Below are 16,327 nucleotides of genomic sequence, written 5' to 3'. Positions count from 1 at the left end.
GAGTATAGTAAGTGTTGGTGTTCTGTATGTTTTCGATATTATGAGATTTAGTATTTTGAGTTTTCAGTATTTTGAATTTTCGAGATTTTGGACTCAGTCGTTTGAAATTCGAGATTATGAGCTTTCGAGATTTAGAAGTGGACCCATATTTATATGTATCTATATAGATAGCAATACATATATCTATCTATCTAGATACAGATATAAATACTGATATACAAATATCTATATATCTATTCTATATATATATATATATATATATATATATATATATATATATATATTTACATATTTACCCTTTTCTTTAGCTTGGTTAAGGCCAAAAGGGTGAGAAATGAGCCAGTTTGATTACCCAGTAAATGCATTAATTCATTTAAATTAAATTAAATGGGTGGCTTTCTGTTATGTGAAAGGAACAAGTATTTTCGTTGCTTTTGTGTTTAGACTTATTTTATTTTATCAGCGTGTTATATGGTGAAAGAACAGTGGTATTTTCTGATATCACCCTTACTCCTGACTGAACATGGATGATTCTTTAATGCACAGGAATTAAATTGTTGACAGGGAATATTCAGTACCTCAGTAAACATCGTCCAATGGTTTGCCCACTAACTGAATCTAGGAAGAAATACATTAGCTTTTTTCTGGGGGTGGGGGTGGCTTGAACATAATTTAAAAAAAAGGTATTATAACTAAGCTTATAAGCAGTTGAAAACACCAGTCTTGACTCTTTCCCAGACTCGTGAGGCCCGTTAAGAAAATGAGAGAGAGAGAGAGAGAGAGAGAGAGCGAGAGAGAAAATATACCTCGTCTGTTCTAATGAAAGCTGGCAAAATGGACAGGCAGCACTGTTCTCACATGATTTGATGTGGATGACAGAGGTGTTCGGAGGCCCAGACATGTTCAGCACATGCAGAGTACTCCAGCTGAGGCAGTGTGCAGGCCTCTTTAGACTCCGGAGATACACTGAAAAGGCAGTAATATTACTGGGTGCTGTCTTTGCAGTGATGTCCTGGGAGACCACTGAGAAGATGGTACAGCCAGATTCTAACAGCAAATAAATAAAAAACATATGCTACAAATATGTAACATCCTAGAGTCAGTGTCCCATGCTGACAGTTGATGCATAAAGTAACTGCATAAATCAGTACCTCCAACAGAAAGGCAAGAAAAGCGAGGAAGTGACATTCTTGGAGGTCAGAGGTTACATAATATACTGAAGAGGCAGAAGGCACAGCTGTTGTACTCTTTTATTTTTCATGTTGCGTTCTGACTGCACATTGATACAAAAACCACAGAGTCCTGAATCTGATATTACTGCATCTGTGAAGAAAGTGATTTGTCTTAAAAGAGCCCTCACAGCACATGCAGCTGATACACTCATTTAAAAAAATGAAAGGGTGAAAAACAGGGACAGCTACCACTACAAGTAAAGTTAAATGACTTGACAGTAACTGTTCAGCAGTCTAGAGTGGTTGTTCATAAACAATTTATAAATGCAGCAGATGCAGTGAATTGAGAGGCATGGCCTGGGAAATTCATTGCAGAAGGCTGCGACATCCCTCACAGCATCGCAATAAATGTGACCCAGTCCTGAGCCATAAAATGCCTGTTCTTTTCTGTTCCCCATCTCATTCAAGCTGTCTGTCTGTCTGTCTGTCGTAGCCATCTTTTTTCATTCTGTGTCTCTTCATTTCTGTGTCTCCAGTGGCTAATCAGAAGACTATACAGCTTATGTTTCTGCCCACTGAGTTAAAGGAAAGTTCAGATTGTAAGCAATTGATTAAGATCTGCACGTTTAAAGAGCTCATAGACCAAGAAATACATTTACTGCTGGAATTCTAAACTGCCATCTCGGTAGATAAGTGTCAGTGTCTCCTGCAGAGGTGGAGTTTTATAAAGCTGCAAAATGCATATTCTTGCCATAATGTGTACCAACTCTTTCAGTGAATAGCTGTTGCACAAGGCACTAAGATGACTTTTATTTTTTTGCACTGGCAAAGTGGTCTGTTAGGCAGCACTTGCTAAAGTGAATTACGACCTACAGGGGGCTTTTTGAACTTGCTTTCAGTTACAGTACATACCAGCTGTATAGTGGAAGAACCCTCTGCTGCAGAAAGCCCCCCCCCCCCCCCCCCAAGTTGGACAGACAGTAAAATTAGGAAGATACCACAAGGTAGACGCCTTGTCTATTCAATAACAATTTATTGGTTGGGCTGATTTTTTTCACGTTCTTATTAGGCTGCTAGAAAAATTGCTTCAAGACCTGTCAGAGGTATCCTTTACAGCTAAAATCAATTGCATCTGACTGATATGTTAAGAAAATGATTTAGTTCTTTCCCAGAAGATGAACCTGGTTACTGGGCAGGTCAGAAAAATCTTGGATACCGGCTTTCAGAAAGGAGAATGGGTGTGTTCTTAAGTTTCTACATCATAGTGTTTGGTGGTTTGCAGGGCTGGCAGCATGTCTGGCAGGGAATTAAGAGCAGAGTTTAGGGCATTTGCAGCAAATAAACTGTATGAAGGTAGTGAGTTGCTCCTCTGAATTCAGAGCTCTGAATATCGCATGTATTTTATGAACTCATCTTTGTGCCTGGAAGCAGCTAGATCTGTGTCATATAGTGGATCCAGTGGATGGCTTTAAGATGTCTAATGGCTAAGCACATGTCTCAGAGGGCTTGCCAAGCAGAAAATATGCTCATTAATTCATGTGGTTTTCACTTCTTAACTTGTGCTTCCAAACAGACAACAGTCTGCTTCTTCTGCAGCTAGACTAGAAATTGAGCTGAACGGTGATTGTGTTAAGCAAAAATACTAAAACGTGGAGATAATCACTGTCATCCAACAGGAACTCAGAGAGACAGATGAAGGAGAGAGAGAGAGAGAGAGAGGCACACATGCAGAGACACAAATACACAAGATTCCCTTCTTAGAAAAGTACATAATGACGACTGTTGCACTGGCAAGTTGCTGTGTGCATGTTTGACCGTTGCAGATGAGAAATTCGAGAGCAGGTGCCTGTGAGAGAGTGATACTGCTAACGCCCTACAGTAGCCCGACAGTTTTTTTTCTTGGGGCGTTAGACATAAATAAACAGTCTGGAGTCTTTTGTGTTGTGGCTGCTGGAATTTACAGATGTGTGGATTTCAGATTTACTTTTGCACTTTGTGGTGAAGTCAGATGCGCATGATAACCCGAAATTAAACTTCCTGTTACATATACTGGACTTCATCTGAGTAATATTGTTCTGTAGATGATTTGGGCTTGCCATTATGAGTGATGGACTGCACAACACCGTAAGTACTTACTGTTCTGTTAAACTTGTTCTGTACTGAAAGATTTCATGCATGCAGATTTTCTGCTTCCAACTATGACCCATGGGAAGGCATGCAAGTAAGACACTTGATTTAGGAGCTGCGCTTCTCTTTTATTTTGTAAGTAACACACTAGGAACAGAAGTAGCTGTATTTCCATGATTTTGCCTGTGATGTTATACCAAGATTAGCCTACAGGAGAGCCACATTTACTCATACTTGGAGTGATGTGTTTAGGCACAGTGACTCCAAAAACGTTTAAATGATAGGGCAACTTCAAAGGCTCTTTATTTCATACACAACTCTGCTTTTTAACTGCAGTACTTGAAAAGTAGACAATGCAACACCAGAACTAAAAAGATTTAAAAAAAATCTAATTTCTGTATCCAGTGAGATAAGAATTTGTTGTTCTAGGAGATTTTCTAGTAAATTGTGCCTTATTTACTGAAGAGATGTGAAGGGGATTCAGACTGTTGGTGTTATTACTTGAGTATTATTTAGCTTTCAAGATTATAACAAATTATTTGTGGCATTACATGAGCATGTTTTAAACACTTGTTGACATCACACATCAGTAACAGACAAGTCTTGGTATGCTCAGAGAATATGTTGAGGTCACTTTTGGAATAGAGCTTGTGACTGTACACTTTCATTCTGTCATCTTTGCATGTTGGAGCAGAATTAGACCAACAGGCTAGTATGTCCAAGCTGGGCAAATAGCATTCTCTTTCTTGGCATCTGTGATATCTGTTGTTGTTGTTGTGTCTTTCGGCTTTTCCCGGTTAGGGGTCGCCACAGCGGAACTCCAGTCCGCTAATGATTGGCAGTAGATTTTTACGTGCCGAGTTGCCAGCCCTGACGTACAACCTTCAACCAAGGTACGCCCATTCACGCATGTCTCCACACAGAAGACACTCTAGCTGAGAATCGAACAGGACAACGTCTTACTGTGAGGCAACAACGCTACCGCAGCACCACCACTGCAGTTTTTTTTTTTCCCTCTGTGATATCTGTTGATAATCAGAAAAAGAACCTTTCAGACATTTTGACGGTTTGCAAAATGATTTTGCAAACTTTCTGTAACAAGTGAAAGTGATAACCCTAGGGGCCTGAGAATGTCACCTACATCCATAGATCATGTTTTTTTTTTTCCATCTATAAGGAACACCCTCTTTTATACTCTCAGTGCTGAAGGTTTTTTGTTTCATCCTAATGGAACAATGAGTTATGCATTTTCAAAGATGAAACATACTAATGTGCCATAATGGCAGGACAATTATTGATTCATGAAAAAACAGATGCTATTTGCTGATTGTGTCACACTTGTTAAATGAATTTTCTCTTCCTTCTTTAATAGTCTTCAATTCCCAGGAAGTGCATACTGCTAACCTTCTACTGCATGTAGGGTAACCAGCACTGAAGCCAAAAATGTAACTTATTGAAACTAATGTATAAAAGCACTGTGGATAATAACTTTCTTAAGGATACTTTTTAATTTACCCAGAACTTTTCCTCATATATGTAAAACAGCTTGAGGAATGTAGCAATACAGAAAAAAATTACAGGCAGCATAAATAAGGCAAATAAGGGGCTGAAACTACTATGATTCCAACTTCAATATCTGAGGCATAAATGGTAGTGAAAGTTGCAAATAGTTGTGTGAGAAGTGTTTCTTAATCACCTTTTCAGAGATGTTTTTTATGCTTCTCAGTATTTACCATGTTATATTTATTACATTTATTAAATTCTGCACTCATTTGCTGGAACAGATTAGAGAGAGGGGAAACACACAATGAAACTAGCACTGAGGATATGTTGCTGTTATTTCATCATGCACATATTCTAGCCAGACTTTGTTTTCTGTATTTTTAGTATCTTTACTTTTTTTAAGCTACTACTCAGGCCACCTATTTGTTTCCACACAAACTAAGGAATCTTTTTTTTCTCACTGTTTCATTTGGTCCCAGATGTTTCGTATCTGCAGTTGGGAGCAATCTTTTATCTCTAAAATAGCATGCACCCTGTGATTATGTTTTTATTACTCTTGTCTTCCTGACCTATCACTGTATGTATATTTATAATAGGGTCGTATGCGTACCTATACATGACACCCCTTTTGTTGAGCGTGTGAAAAATGAACGAAGGTTCGGCTTCTTGATGTGCACTTACGTCCATGACAGTTTGGTAGATGGCGCTCTATATGGACTCACTGCTGGAGTCATTTCTGTTTGTGCCCCAGCAATGATCCAGTGCTTTTTGGCTTTTCATTTTTTTTTCATGGTTGTGTGGCCAAAGAGTGATATATTTAATTAAAGGGTTGTGGGGATGACCCCCCCCCCCCACCTCATGGAAGCACTTTTTTAACTTTTTGAAGCTTCAAGTCTGTTTATTTTTTTCCCATCTGAGTGAAACTTTGATCCATTATTAACAAAACATAGTGTGCTCTCACCTGTATTAAATTTTAGGAACAGCCAATATAGTTTGAAGTTACAGTGGTATGTGTGAATCTACACTGCACTTATCTTTACACCTGTTGTGTATTTATGTTCACATCAGTGTTGACCTTGCAGGTTCATCTACACTATGGTTGTAGGTTGCCTACCTTCAAATTGACTAGATATACAAACTGAACTTGTGGCACACCTTTATTGGGTTTGTGAGCATATTGATATTGTTTTCATATGCATAGCTATGTTGTGCTAGTTGCTCCATTCCTGTTGTGCTCCTATACATGTCCCACATGCTAGTACACACACCCAAGTTGTTGAGCCTATAGGTAAATCCACGTTGTGCTAGTATGCACATCCATGTTGTTGAGATAATAGTTAAATCCATGTTGTGCTAGTATGTACACCCATTTTGTTGAGTTAATATGCACACCCATGTTGTTGAGCTAATAAGTAAATCCACGTTGTGCTAGTATGCACATCCATGTTGTTGAGCTAATAGGTAAATCCACGTTGTGCTAGTATGCACACCCATGTTGTTGAGATAATAGTTAAATCCATGTTGTGCTACTATGTACACCCATTTTGTTGAGTTAATATGCACACCCATGTTGTTGAGCTAATAAATAAATCCAAGTTGTGCTAGTACGTGCACCCATATTGTTGAGATAATAGTTAAATCCACATTGTGCTAGTATGCACACCTATGTTATTGAGCTAATAGATAAATTCAAGTTGTGTTAGTATGGACACCCAAGTTGTTGAGCCTATAGGTAAATCCACATTATGCCAGTATGCACATCTATGCTGTACTTGTGGCAAACATTTATTTGTTTTGTGGGGTCATCCATATGACTCTTCAGCGCATTCATGTTGGAGCCCATCCTACTGAGCTTGCAAATATGCACCGGCTCCTTCCCAAAACTTAAATACCCCCAAAGCCACATAATGGCAACTGTGCTTCTCAGTAATCACAAAAACACACACCAAAAGCAACACCAAACATCTCAGAAAAGGCTACACCCACTGGTCCCCAAAAGCAAAGCCCATAATTCAAGCATATACTTTACATGATACTCTTGTCATTGGGAGCTCCATTTTGTGACACACAGATGCCCCACTCACCAGGTTAGACAAGTGGGTGATAACAGTAAGTTGCTTGTCTGGAGGCAGGATCAGCAATATCATGCACGCAGTCAGGTTACTGCACCTCAGGTACCAATATGGTTCTGTCATAGTCCATTCGCATGTTTCATGTGGGTGTAATGACCTGAGATGCACCTCACTGGACTATATGAAAAGTAATATAATGGATCTCTTGGAGCATGTGTCACAGATAGGTATGAGCCTTGCTTTGAGCAGCATTCTACCTTCACCAAGGATGATCTCCCAGGGGATCCAATATCTGTCAGCAAGGGAGGCCATGGTGAGCAGACCACATTGCCTTGCTAAGGATGGGCTACACCTGTCCCATCTAGGCTTTCAGATATTGACTAAAACTTTATTCACCCTTTAGGGTCTTTTTTTAGGTAATGCCAAAAAGCCAAAAGTACCAACATAATGAACAAGTCTCCAAGCAACCTTAAGGTTTTACTGCTTAATGCTAGTAGCCTAAACAAAAAAACTCCACACCCTTCAATCCCTCCTCACTCTGTAGAATGTAGACATCTGTGCTACGATCAAGACTTGGTTTAAATTTGTAGAAAGTAGTCTGGCAGCGCAAGGCTAAAGGGCCTTCCACCCACTTAGACTAACAACAGCACAGACTGGGGCCAAAGGTGGAGGTGTCTTGATCTATGCTAACAACAAACATACCTCTAGATTGGTTAAGCAGAATAATACCATGGAGGTCATCCATGTGCATGTCACCATAGATAAGGTCCCTCATCATATCATGGCTAGCTAAAAGGCACTATCTATATCTCTAGAGCCTCACAACTCTTACCTAAACCTAATACAGGCAATCACATCCAATCAAGCACTCTATTCATGGATGACTTTAACTACCCTTCTAGACTGGGAAGCATGCACTGACTCAAACTCATGGGCACAACGCTTCCTGGACTTTATTAACACTTACACCATGGAAAAGAAAGTGCAGGCTTCAACCAAACATAATGGATCTGGTACTCACCAATATGGGAGAGCATTGCACCCTCTCCCTGTGTCACTTCCTCACTAGTAAGGGTGAATCACAAAGCTGTCTGCTTTGAAGTAGAAATCAACCTGAAAAAAAACAGCAAAACCAGTAGCACTTAGGAACTATTCTAAGGCACACTACAGTGTATTATGTGATGGTTTGTGAAAATTTAAGGCTCCTTTTAACCCTGAGATCACAGCTACCTATGCAAAATTATACAAAGAGTCCCTGTACAAACATGTGAATGGCTGCATACAGGCTGTTGTTCTTACCAGAAGTAAACCCAAAAGAAACAATAAAAACAAACCCCACTGATGGAATTCTAACCTGAACGGTGTAAATAATAAAAGATGAAAACTTATGGCCAAAATCAGGAAGAGCAACTCCCTTAAAGACAAGTTCTCTCTTATACAACTAAACAAAAGAAACTAAGAGGTCTAATTAAATCCAACAAGGCCAACTATGAGGTCAGGATACCCTCACTGGCTAAGTAGAACCTCAAGACCTTTGTCAGCTATGTCCAGAGCCTTAAAGGTAGCACTCAGCAGTGTGCTGAAATAGTGGTGAACAGTACCACCCTCACTGATCAAGCATATCTACTGGCTGATAAATTCAGCATGAACTTCATCCCCATCTCCTTCCCAGTTCCACCAGGTAAACCCCCCTCCAACATACTACCCCTGACTATTAGCAGCCATCAGATTGCTTGTAGCACTCGCTAAACCCAAGTACACCACCTCCATGGGTTCCAACAACATCCTGGTTACTTCCTGAACAGACTAAACACAACCTATTAGAACCACTTGAGGCAGTCTTAAAATAAAGCCTTGAAACAGGCTACATTCCAAGTGAATGGAGGACCACAACAGTCATTCCCCCTCCACAAGAGCAACCATCAACTGACCCAGAGAACTACAGACCCATTAGTCTAAGAAGCCTAATATGCAAAACCATGAACAAATTATCATGGAAATTATAAACAATAACATTGTCACCCTACAGATATTAGACCCATCCAAATTTGGCTTTGTTAAGGGAAAGTCATTACAGTTGAGTGGCATCTCCAGGTGTTTCTGCAGTCACATCCCACTGACGCCTCTAGGAGTCAAATATTGCTTGTTCATATTAGCATAAATCACAGCAAAACTGTGATATGCATAATGTTTTAAAATATTTCCTCTCAGAGCTTACATAATGACAAACAAAACTGTATTTATATTTTAATAGTTTTTTATATAGTATTTTCATGTTTTTCTAAATATTTCAACAACCAAGTAGCACCGACAGAACTGCTTAACCTCATATGGAAGCTCTCAGTTGGATGAGACAAATGCTACTGATAGTATGTGTGCAGCCTGGATGGTTGCCGAGATATTACAAGTTGTTTACGCTATATTACAAACTTAATAGTGTGTTTACTGTGATTTATAAAATAAGACCCGGAACCAAAATAATGTTACCACTATAAAAATAGTTTCTGCTGAAGAGTTTGCCATTTATACTCTTTAATAACCCCTATGGCTCAAGTGATATTAGCATTTGTTTGAAGTGTGAGGACATAATTTCATTCTAGCAAAACAAACTTGGGCTCCACCCATTGGAAGTTACAGTGCAAACATCCCAAGCTCTATTGGAGGTAACCCGGTAGACTTCTTTAAATAGATCCTCAGCTGTCTGAGTTAGGTATAAATCCTAACATTAATTTGATGGATTACCAGCTCGCTTACAGACAGGTCCTGAGAAGTCCGGATCATTGAGACCATCTCCTCTAAGAGATCGGTCACCAGCAAAGTACTCCGGGGCTCTGTACTTGGCCGCTCATGTTTGGCATCTACTTCTCAGAAGTCAAGGCTAATGTTCAAAGCCTCTACAAATCCTTAGTGCCCCCCCCCCATATAGATGCCCATGATACTCATGATCCAAATGGTTTGGAGTGCACAGCTAGGCTTGTAATGACCCTAGGGGTTGTTAGCCTAGTAATAATGTATGAACCTATGAGGCTTGTAAGTGCACCTATGAGCTGCTTCTGGCATGCCTGAATACCCACATTGGGTGCATTGGCATATTTTTTGATTATGTGGGCACAGTTGTGTTTGTTGTGTGGGCACAGCTGATTAGAGCTCATAGGCACATCCACATGTATTAGTAGTCACACCTAGGTTGTTGGGCTCATCAGCACATCCATGTCATGTTAGTAGCCACACCTAGGTTGTTGGGCTCAAAGGCACATTTCATGTTGTTAGTAGGTACATCCAAGTTGTTGAACTTATATGCACACCTACATTGGGCTTGTACGTAAAGTAGCAGTCTATATCTGCCTATGCAAATTTCTAACATAGAAATGGGTAAACCAAACACATACTTTCTGTAGCCACAGCCATGTCACTTCTAACTGGCAAATTCTTTTCCCAGACTCGAACTTTTTGTAGCAGAGAGACAAATGAATTTATGTTTGGATCAATTAGTATGTTCTGATGAAGTCCCAGCAGTAAGGGACAAAAGTGCTTAACATTTTAACAATGAATATGGATTGTCCTGTGCTGTGGAATTTTCAAGGTGTGTTTTGTTGCTTTTTTAAGCTTTACAGAGTGAGTTGAACATAAGAATTTAGCCAGCGTCTCTAAATCATTTATACTTGTATTCATTGATCAGATGTTCCTTTAATTCACTTTTGAATTAGATGAGATCGAGTGATTTCACTGGGTCACTTGATCCAAGAACATTTCACAAATTACTAATGAGGATAGTTTACTAATGAGAATAGTTTATGATGCCGCGGTGGTGCAGCGGTAGCGTTGTTGCCTCACAGCAAGAAGTTCTCCCGTTCGATTCTTGTCTTGGGTTGGGAGTGCCTTCTGTGTGGAGTCTGCATGTCCTCCCCACGGTCGAGTGGGCGTTTGAAAGACATGCGTTGAATGGGCGTGCCTTCATTGAAGGTTGGGCATTGGGCTGGCAATTCGATACCGTAAAAAACAACTGCCAATCATTAGCAGACCGGAGTTCCGCTGTGGTGACCCCTAACCGGGAAAAGCCGAAAGACAAACAACAACAACTAATGAGAATAGTTTATCGTGTAAACCAGCTGCAATGGTAGCATTCGAATCTTGTGTGAATATGAGACACTGATTTTTCTTTAATGCTTATGTATATGAGTGTGTTTACATTAAATGTCTTTTACACTATTTTAAACTTCTCACATGACAAATGTTTTATATAGCACCTATTTTGGCAGGGTAATAAAAACCTGATGAAATGCTCTGTAGAGGAAAGTGCTTGTTCTTTTATTGCAAATCCTTAATTATACTTTTGCCTCACTCTGGCTCCTGGCACATTTTTGTTTTTATCTACACTGTTTTTGCTCCCACTGTCTGCTGATCATTAACCCTTCTCAAGCAATGGACCTATTCTTTCTTCATCAGCAGGGTGAGATGTAGCCACGAGAGATCATAATTGAGGCAACCAGTGGGGGTGGTTTGGCTTTTTCTTGTTGCACCCTATTCCCCACATGTACTTGGCAAACCACCGGAGAAGATAATGAGATGATTGCAGAGACCATTCCCTTACGTCCACAAGGGGCGTGACTTCTGAGCAGCCCTGACCCTGCTCAGGAAGCAGAGACCATTCCCTTACCTCCACAAGGGGTGTGCCTTGTGAGCAGCCCTGATCCTGCTCAGGAAGCAGAGACCATTCCCTTACCTCCACAAGGGGCGTGCCTTGTGAGCAGCCCTGACCCTGCTCAGGAAGTAGAGACCATTCCCTTACCTCCACAAGGGGCGTGCCTTGTGAGCAGCCCTGACCCTGCTCAGGAAGCAGAGACAATTCCCTTACCTCCACAAGGGGCGTGCCTTGTGAGCAGCCCTGACCCTGCTCAGGAAGCAGAGACCATTCCCTTACCTCCACAAGGGGCGTGCCTTGTGAGCAGCCCTGACCCTGCTCAGGAAGCAGAGACCATTCCCTTACCTCCACAAGGGGCATGCCTTGTGAGCAGCCCTGACCCTGCTCAGGAAGCAGAGACCATTCCCTTACCTCCACAAGGGGCGTGCCTTGTGAGCAGCCCTGACCCTGCTCAGGAAGCAGAGACCATTCCCTTACCTCCACAAGGGGTGTGCCTTGTGAGCAGCCCTGATCCTGCTCAGGAAGCAGAGAACATTCCCTTACCTCCACAAGGGACATGCCTTCTGAGCAGCCCTGACCCGGCTCAGGAAGCAGAGACCATTCCCTTACCTCCACAAGGGGTGTGCCTTTTGAGCAGCCCTGACCATGCTCAGGAAGCAGAGACCATTCCCTTACCTCCACAAGGGGCGTGCCTTGTGAGCAGCCTTGACCCTGCTCAGGAAGCAGAGACCATTCCCTTACCTCCACAAGGGGTGTGCCTTGTGAGCAGCCCTGACCCTGCTCAGGAAGCAGAGACCATTCCCTTACCTCCACAAGGGGCGTGCCTTGTGAGCAGCCCTGACCCTGCTCAGGAAGCAGAGACCATTCCCTTACCTCCACAAGGGGTGTGCCTACTGAGCAGCCCTGACCCTGCTCAGGAAGCAGAGACCATTCCCTTACCTCCACAAGGGGCGTGCCTTCTGAGCAGCCCTGACCCTGCTCAGGAAGCAGAGAACATTCCCTTACATCCACAAGGGGCGTGCCTTGTGAACAGCCCTAACACTGCTCAGGAAGCAGAGACCATTCCCTTACCTCCACAAGGGGCGTGCCTTCTGAGCAGCCCTGACCCTGCTCAGGAAGCAGAGACCATTCTCTTACCTCCACAAGGGGCGTGCCTTCTAAGCAGCCCTGACCCTGCTCAGGAAGCAGAGACCATTCCCTTACCTCCACAAGGGGCGTGCCTTCTGAGCAGCCCTGACCCTGCTCAGGAAGCAGAGACCATTCCCTTACCTCCACAAGGGGCGTGCCTTGTGAGCAGCCCTGACCCTGCTCAGGAAGCAGAGACCATTCCCTTACCTCCACAAGGGGTGTGTCTTGTGAGCAGCCCTGACCCTGCTCAGGAAGCAGAGACCATTCCCTTACCTCCACAAGGGCGTGCCTTGTGAGCAGCCCTGACCCTGCTCAGGAAGCAGAGACCATTCCTTTACCTCCACAAGGGGTGTGCCTTCTGAGCAGCCCTGACCCTGCTCAGGAAGCAGAGACCATTCCCTTACCTCCACAAGGGGCGTGCCTTGTGAGCAGCCCTGACCCTGCTCAGGAAGCAGAGACCATTCCCTTACCTCCACAAGGGGCGTGCCTTGTGAGCAGCCCTGATCCTGCTCAGGAAGCAGAGACCATTCCCTTACCTCCACAAGGGGCGTGCCTTGTGAGCAGCCCTGACCCTGCTCAGGAAGCAGAGACCATTCCCTTACCTCCACAAGGGGCGTGCCTTGTGAGCACCCTGACCCTGCTCAGGAAGCAGAGACCATTCCCTTACCTCCACAAGGGGCGTGACTTGTGAGCAGCCCTGACCCTGCTCAGGAAGCAGACACTATTCCCTTACCTCCACAAGGGGCGTGCCTTGTGAGCAGCCCTGACCCTGCTCAGGAAGCAGAGACCATTCCCTTACCTCCACAAGGGGCATGCCTTGTGAGCAGCCCTGACCCTGCTCAGGAAGCAGAGACCATTCCCTTACCTCCACAAGGGGCGTGCCTTGTGAGCAGCCCTGACCCTGCTCAGGAAGCAGAGACCATTCCCTTACCTCCACAAGGGGTTTGCCTTGTGAGCAGCCCTGACCCTGCTCAGGAAGCAGAGACCATTCCCTTACCTCCACAAGGGGTGGGCCTTCTGAGCAGCCCTGACCCTGCTCAGGAAGCAGAGACCATTCCCTTACCTCCACAAGGGGCATGCCTTGTGAGCAGCCCTGACCCTGCTCAGGAAGCAGAGACCATTCCCTTACCTCCACAAGGGGTGTGTCTTGTGAGCAGCCCTGACCCTGCTCAGGAAGCAGAGACAATTCCCTTACCTCCACAAGGGGCGTGCCTTCTGAGCATCCCTGACCCTGCTCAGGAAGCAGAGACCATTCCCTTACCTCCACAAGGTGCGTGCCTTCTGAGCAGCCCTGACCCTGCTCAGGAAGCAGAGACCATTCCCTTACCTTCACAAGGGGTGTGCCTTCTGAGCAGCCCTGACCCTGCTTAGGAAGCAGAGACCATTCCCTTACCTCCACAAGGGGTGTGCCTTCTGAGCAGCCCTGACCCTGCTCAGGAAGCAGAGACCATTCCCTTACCTCCAAAAGGGGTGTGCCTTGTGAGCAGCCCTGACCCTGCTCAGGAAGCAGAGACCATTCCCTTACCTCCACAAGGGGTGTGCCTTGTGAGCAGCCTTGACCCTGCTCAGGAAGCAGAGGCCATTCCCTTACCTCCACAAGGGGCGTGCCTTGTGAGCAGCCCTGACCCTGCTCAGGAAGCAGAGACCATTCCTTTACCTCCACAAGGGGTGTGCCTTCTGAGCAGCCCTGACCCTGCTCAGGAAGCAGAGACCATTCCCTTACCTCCACAAGGGGCGTGCCTTGTGAGCAGCCCTGACCCTGCTCAGGAAGCAGAGACCATTCCCTTACATCCACAAGGGGCGTGCCTTGTGAGCAGCCCTGATCCTGCTCAGGAAGCAGAGACCATTCCCTTACCTCCACAAGGGGCGTGCCTTGTGAGCAGCCCTGACCCTGCTCAGGAAGCAGAGACCATTCCCTTACCTCCACAAGGGGCGTGCCTTGTGAGCAGCCCTGACCCTGCTCAGGAAGCAGAGACCATTCCCTTACATCCACAAGGGGCGTGCCTTGTGAGCAGCCCTGACCCTGCTCAGGAAGCAGAGACCATTCCCTTACCTCCACAAGGGGCGTGCCTTGTGAGCAGCCCTGACCCTGCTCAGGAAGCAGAGACCATTCCCTTACCTCCACAAGGGGCGTGCCTTGTGAGCAGCCCTGACCCTGCTCAGGAAGCAGAGACCATTCCCTTACCTCCACAAGGCGCATGCCTTGTGAACAGCCCTGACCCTGCTCAGGAAGCAGAGACCATTCCTTTACCTCCACAAGGGGTGTGCCTAGTGAGCAGCCCTGACCCTGCTCAGGAAGCAGAGACCATTCCCTTACCTCCACAAGGGGTGTGCCTTGTGAGCAGCCCTGACCCTGCCCAGGAAGCAAAGACCATTCCCTTACCTCCACAAGGGGCATGCCTTGTGAGCAGCCCTGATCCTGCTCAGGAAGCAGAGACCATTCCCTTACCTCCACAAGGGGCATGCCTTGTGAGCAGCCCTGACCCTGCTCATGAAGCAGAGACCATTCCCTTACCTCCACAAGGGGCGTGCCTTCTGAGCAGCCCTGACCCTGCTCACAAAGCAGAGACCATTCCCTTACCTCTACAACGGGTGTGCCTTGTGAGCAGCCCTGACCCTGCTCAGGAAGTAGAGACCATTCCCTTACCTCCACAAGGGGCGTGCCTTGTGAGCAGTCCTGACCCTGCTCAGGAAGCAGAGACCATTCCCTTACCTCCACAAGGGGTTTGCCTTGTGAGCAGCCCTGACCCTGCTCAGGAAGCAGAGACCATTCCCTTACCTCCACAAGGGGTGTGCCTTCTGAGCAGCCCTGACCCTGCTCAGGAAGCAGAGACCATTCCCTTGCCTCCACAAGGGGCATGCCTTGTGAGCAGCCCTGACCCTGCTCAGGAAGCAGAGACCATTCCCTTACCTCCACAAGGGGTGTGTCTTGTGAGCAGCCCTGACCCTGCTCAGGAAGCAGAGACAATTCCCTTACCTCCACAAGGGGCGTGCCTTGTGAGTAGCCCTGACCCTGCTCAGGAAGCAGAGACCATTCCCTTACCTCCACAAGGGGCGTGCCTTCTGAGCAGCCCTGACCCTGCTCAGGAAGCAGAGACCATTCCCTTACCTCCACAAGGGGTGTGCCTTCTGAGCAGCCCTGACCCTGCTCAGGAAGCAGAGACCATTCCCTTACCTCCAAAAGGGGCGTGCCTTGTGAGCAGCCCTGACCCTGCTCAGGAAGCAGAGACCATTCCCTTACCTCCACAAGGGGTGTGCCTTGTGAGCAGCCCTGACCCTGCTCAGGAAGCAGAGACCATTCCCTTACCTCCACAAGGGGTATGCCTTGTGAGCAGCCCTGACCCTGCTCAGGAAGCAGAGACCATTCCTTTACCTCCACAAGGGGTGTGCCTTCTGAGCAGCCCTGACCCTGCTCAGGAAGCAGAGACCATTCCCTTACCTCCACAAGGGGCGTGCCTTGTGAGCAGCCCTGACCCTGCTCAGGAAGCAGAGACCATTCCCTTACATCCACAAGGGGCGTGCCTTGTGAGCAGCCCTGATCCTGCTCAGGAAGCAGAGACCATTCCCTTACCTCCACAAGGGGCGTGCCTTGTGAGCAGCCCTGACCCTGCTCAGGAAGCAGAGACCATTCCCTTACCTCCACAAGGGGCGTGCCTTGTGAGCAGCCCTGACCCTGCTCAGGA

General features: G+C 45.5%; 1 protein-coding gene across 2 annotated transcripts in view; it reads left to right on the top strand.

Annotated features, from left to right (window-relative positions):
- Positions 1-16,327, top strand: part of KIF26B (kinesin family member 26B) — a 1,779,156-nt gene that overhangs the window by 893,362 nt on the left and 869,467 nt on the right. The window contains exon 1 of one of the 2 annotated variants that reach the window (XM_044058116.1): positions 2,785-3,296. The exons of the other annotated variant lie outside the window; for it this stretch is intronic. Coding sequence (XP_043914051.1) covers positions 3,280-3,296 — 17 coding nt within the window. The 5' untranslated portion in view covers positions 2,785-3,279. Of the gene's footprint in view, positions 1-2,784; positions 3,297-16,327 lie in introns of those variants that run through there. 2 annotated transcript variants of the gene reach the window in all.

Source organism: Protopterus annectens, chromosome 1.part2 (assembly GCF_019279795.1).
Source record: "Protopterus annectens isolate FY-2018-M chromosome 1.part2, PAN1.0, whole genome shotgun sequence".
Classification (NCBI taxonomy): Eukaryota; Metazoa; Chordata; order Ceratodontiformes; family Protopteridae; genus Protopterus; species Protopterus annectens.
The sequence above is the reverse complement of the archived record's forward strand: the minus strand, read 5'-3'. Positions and strand labels throughout refer to the sequence as shown.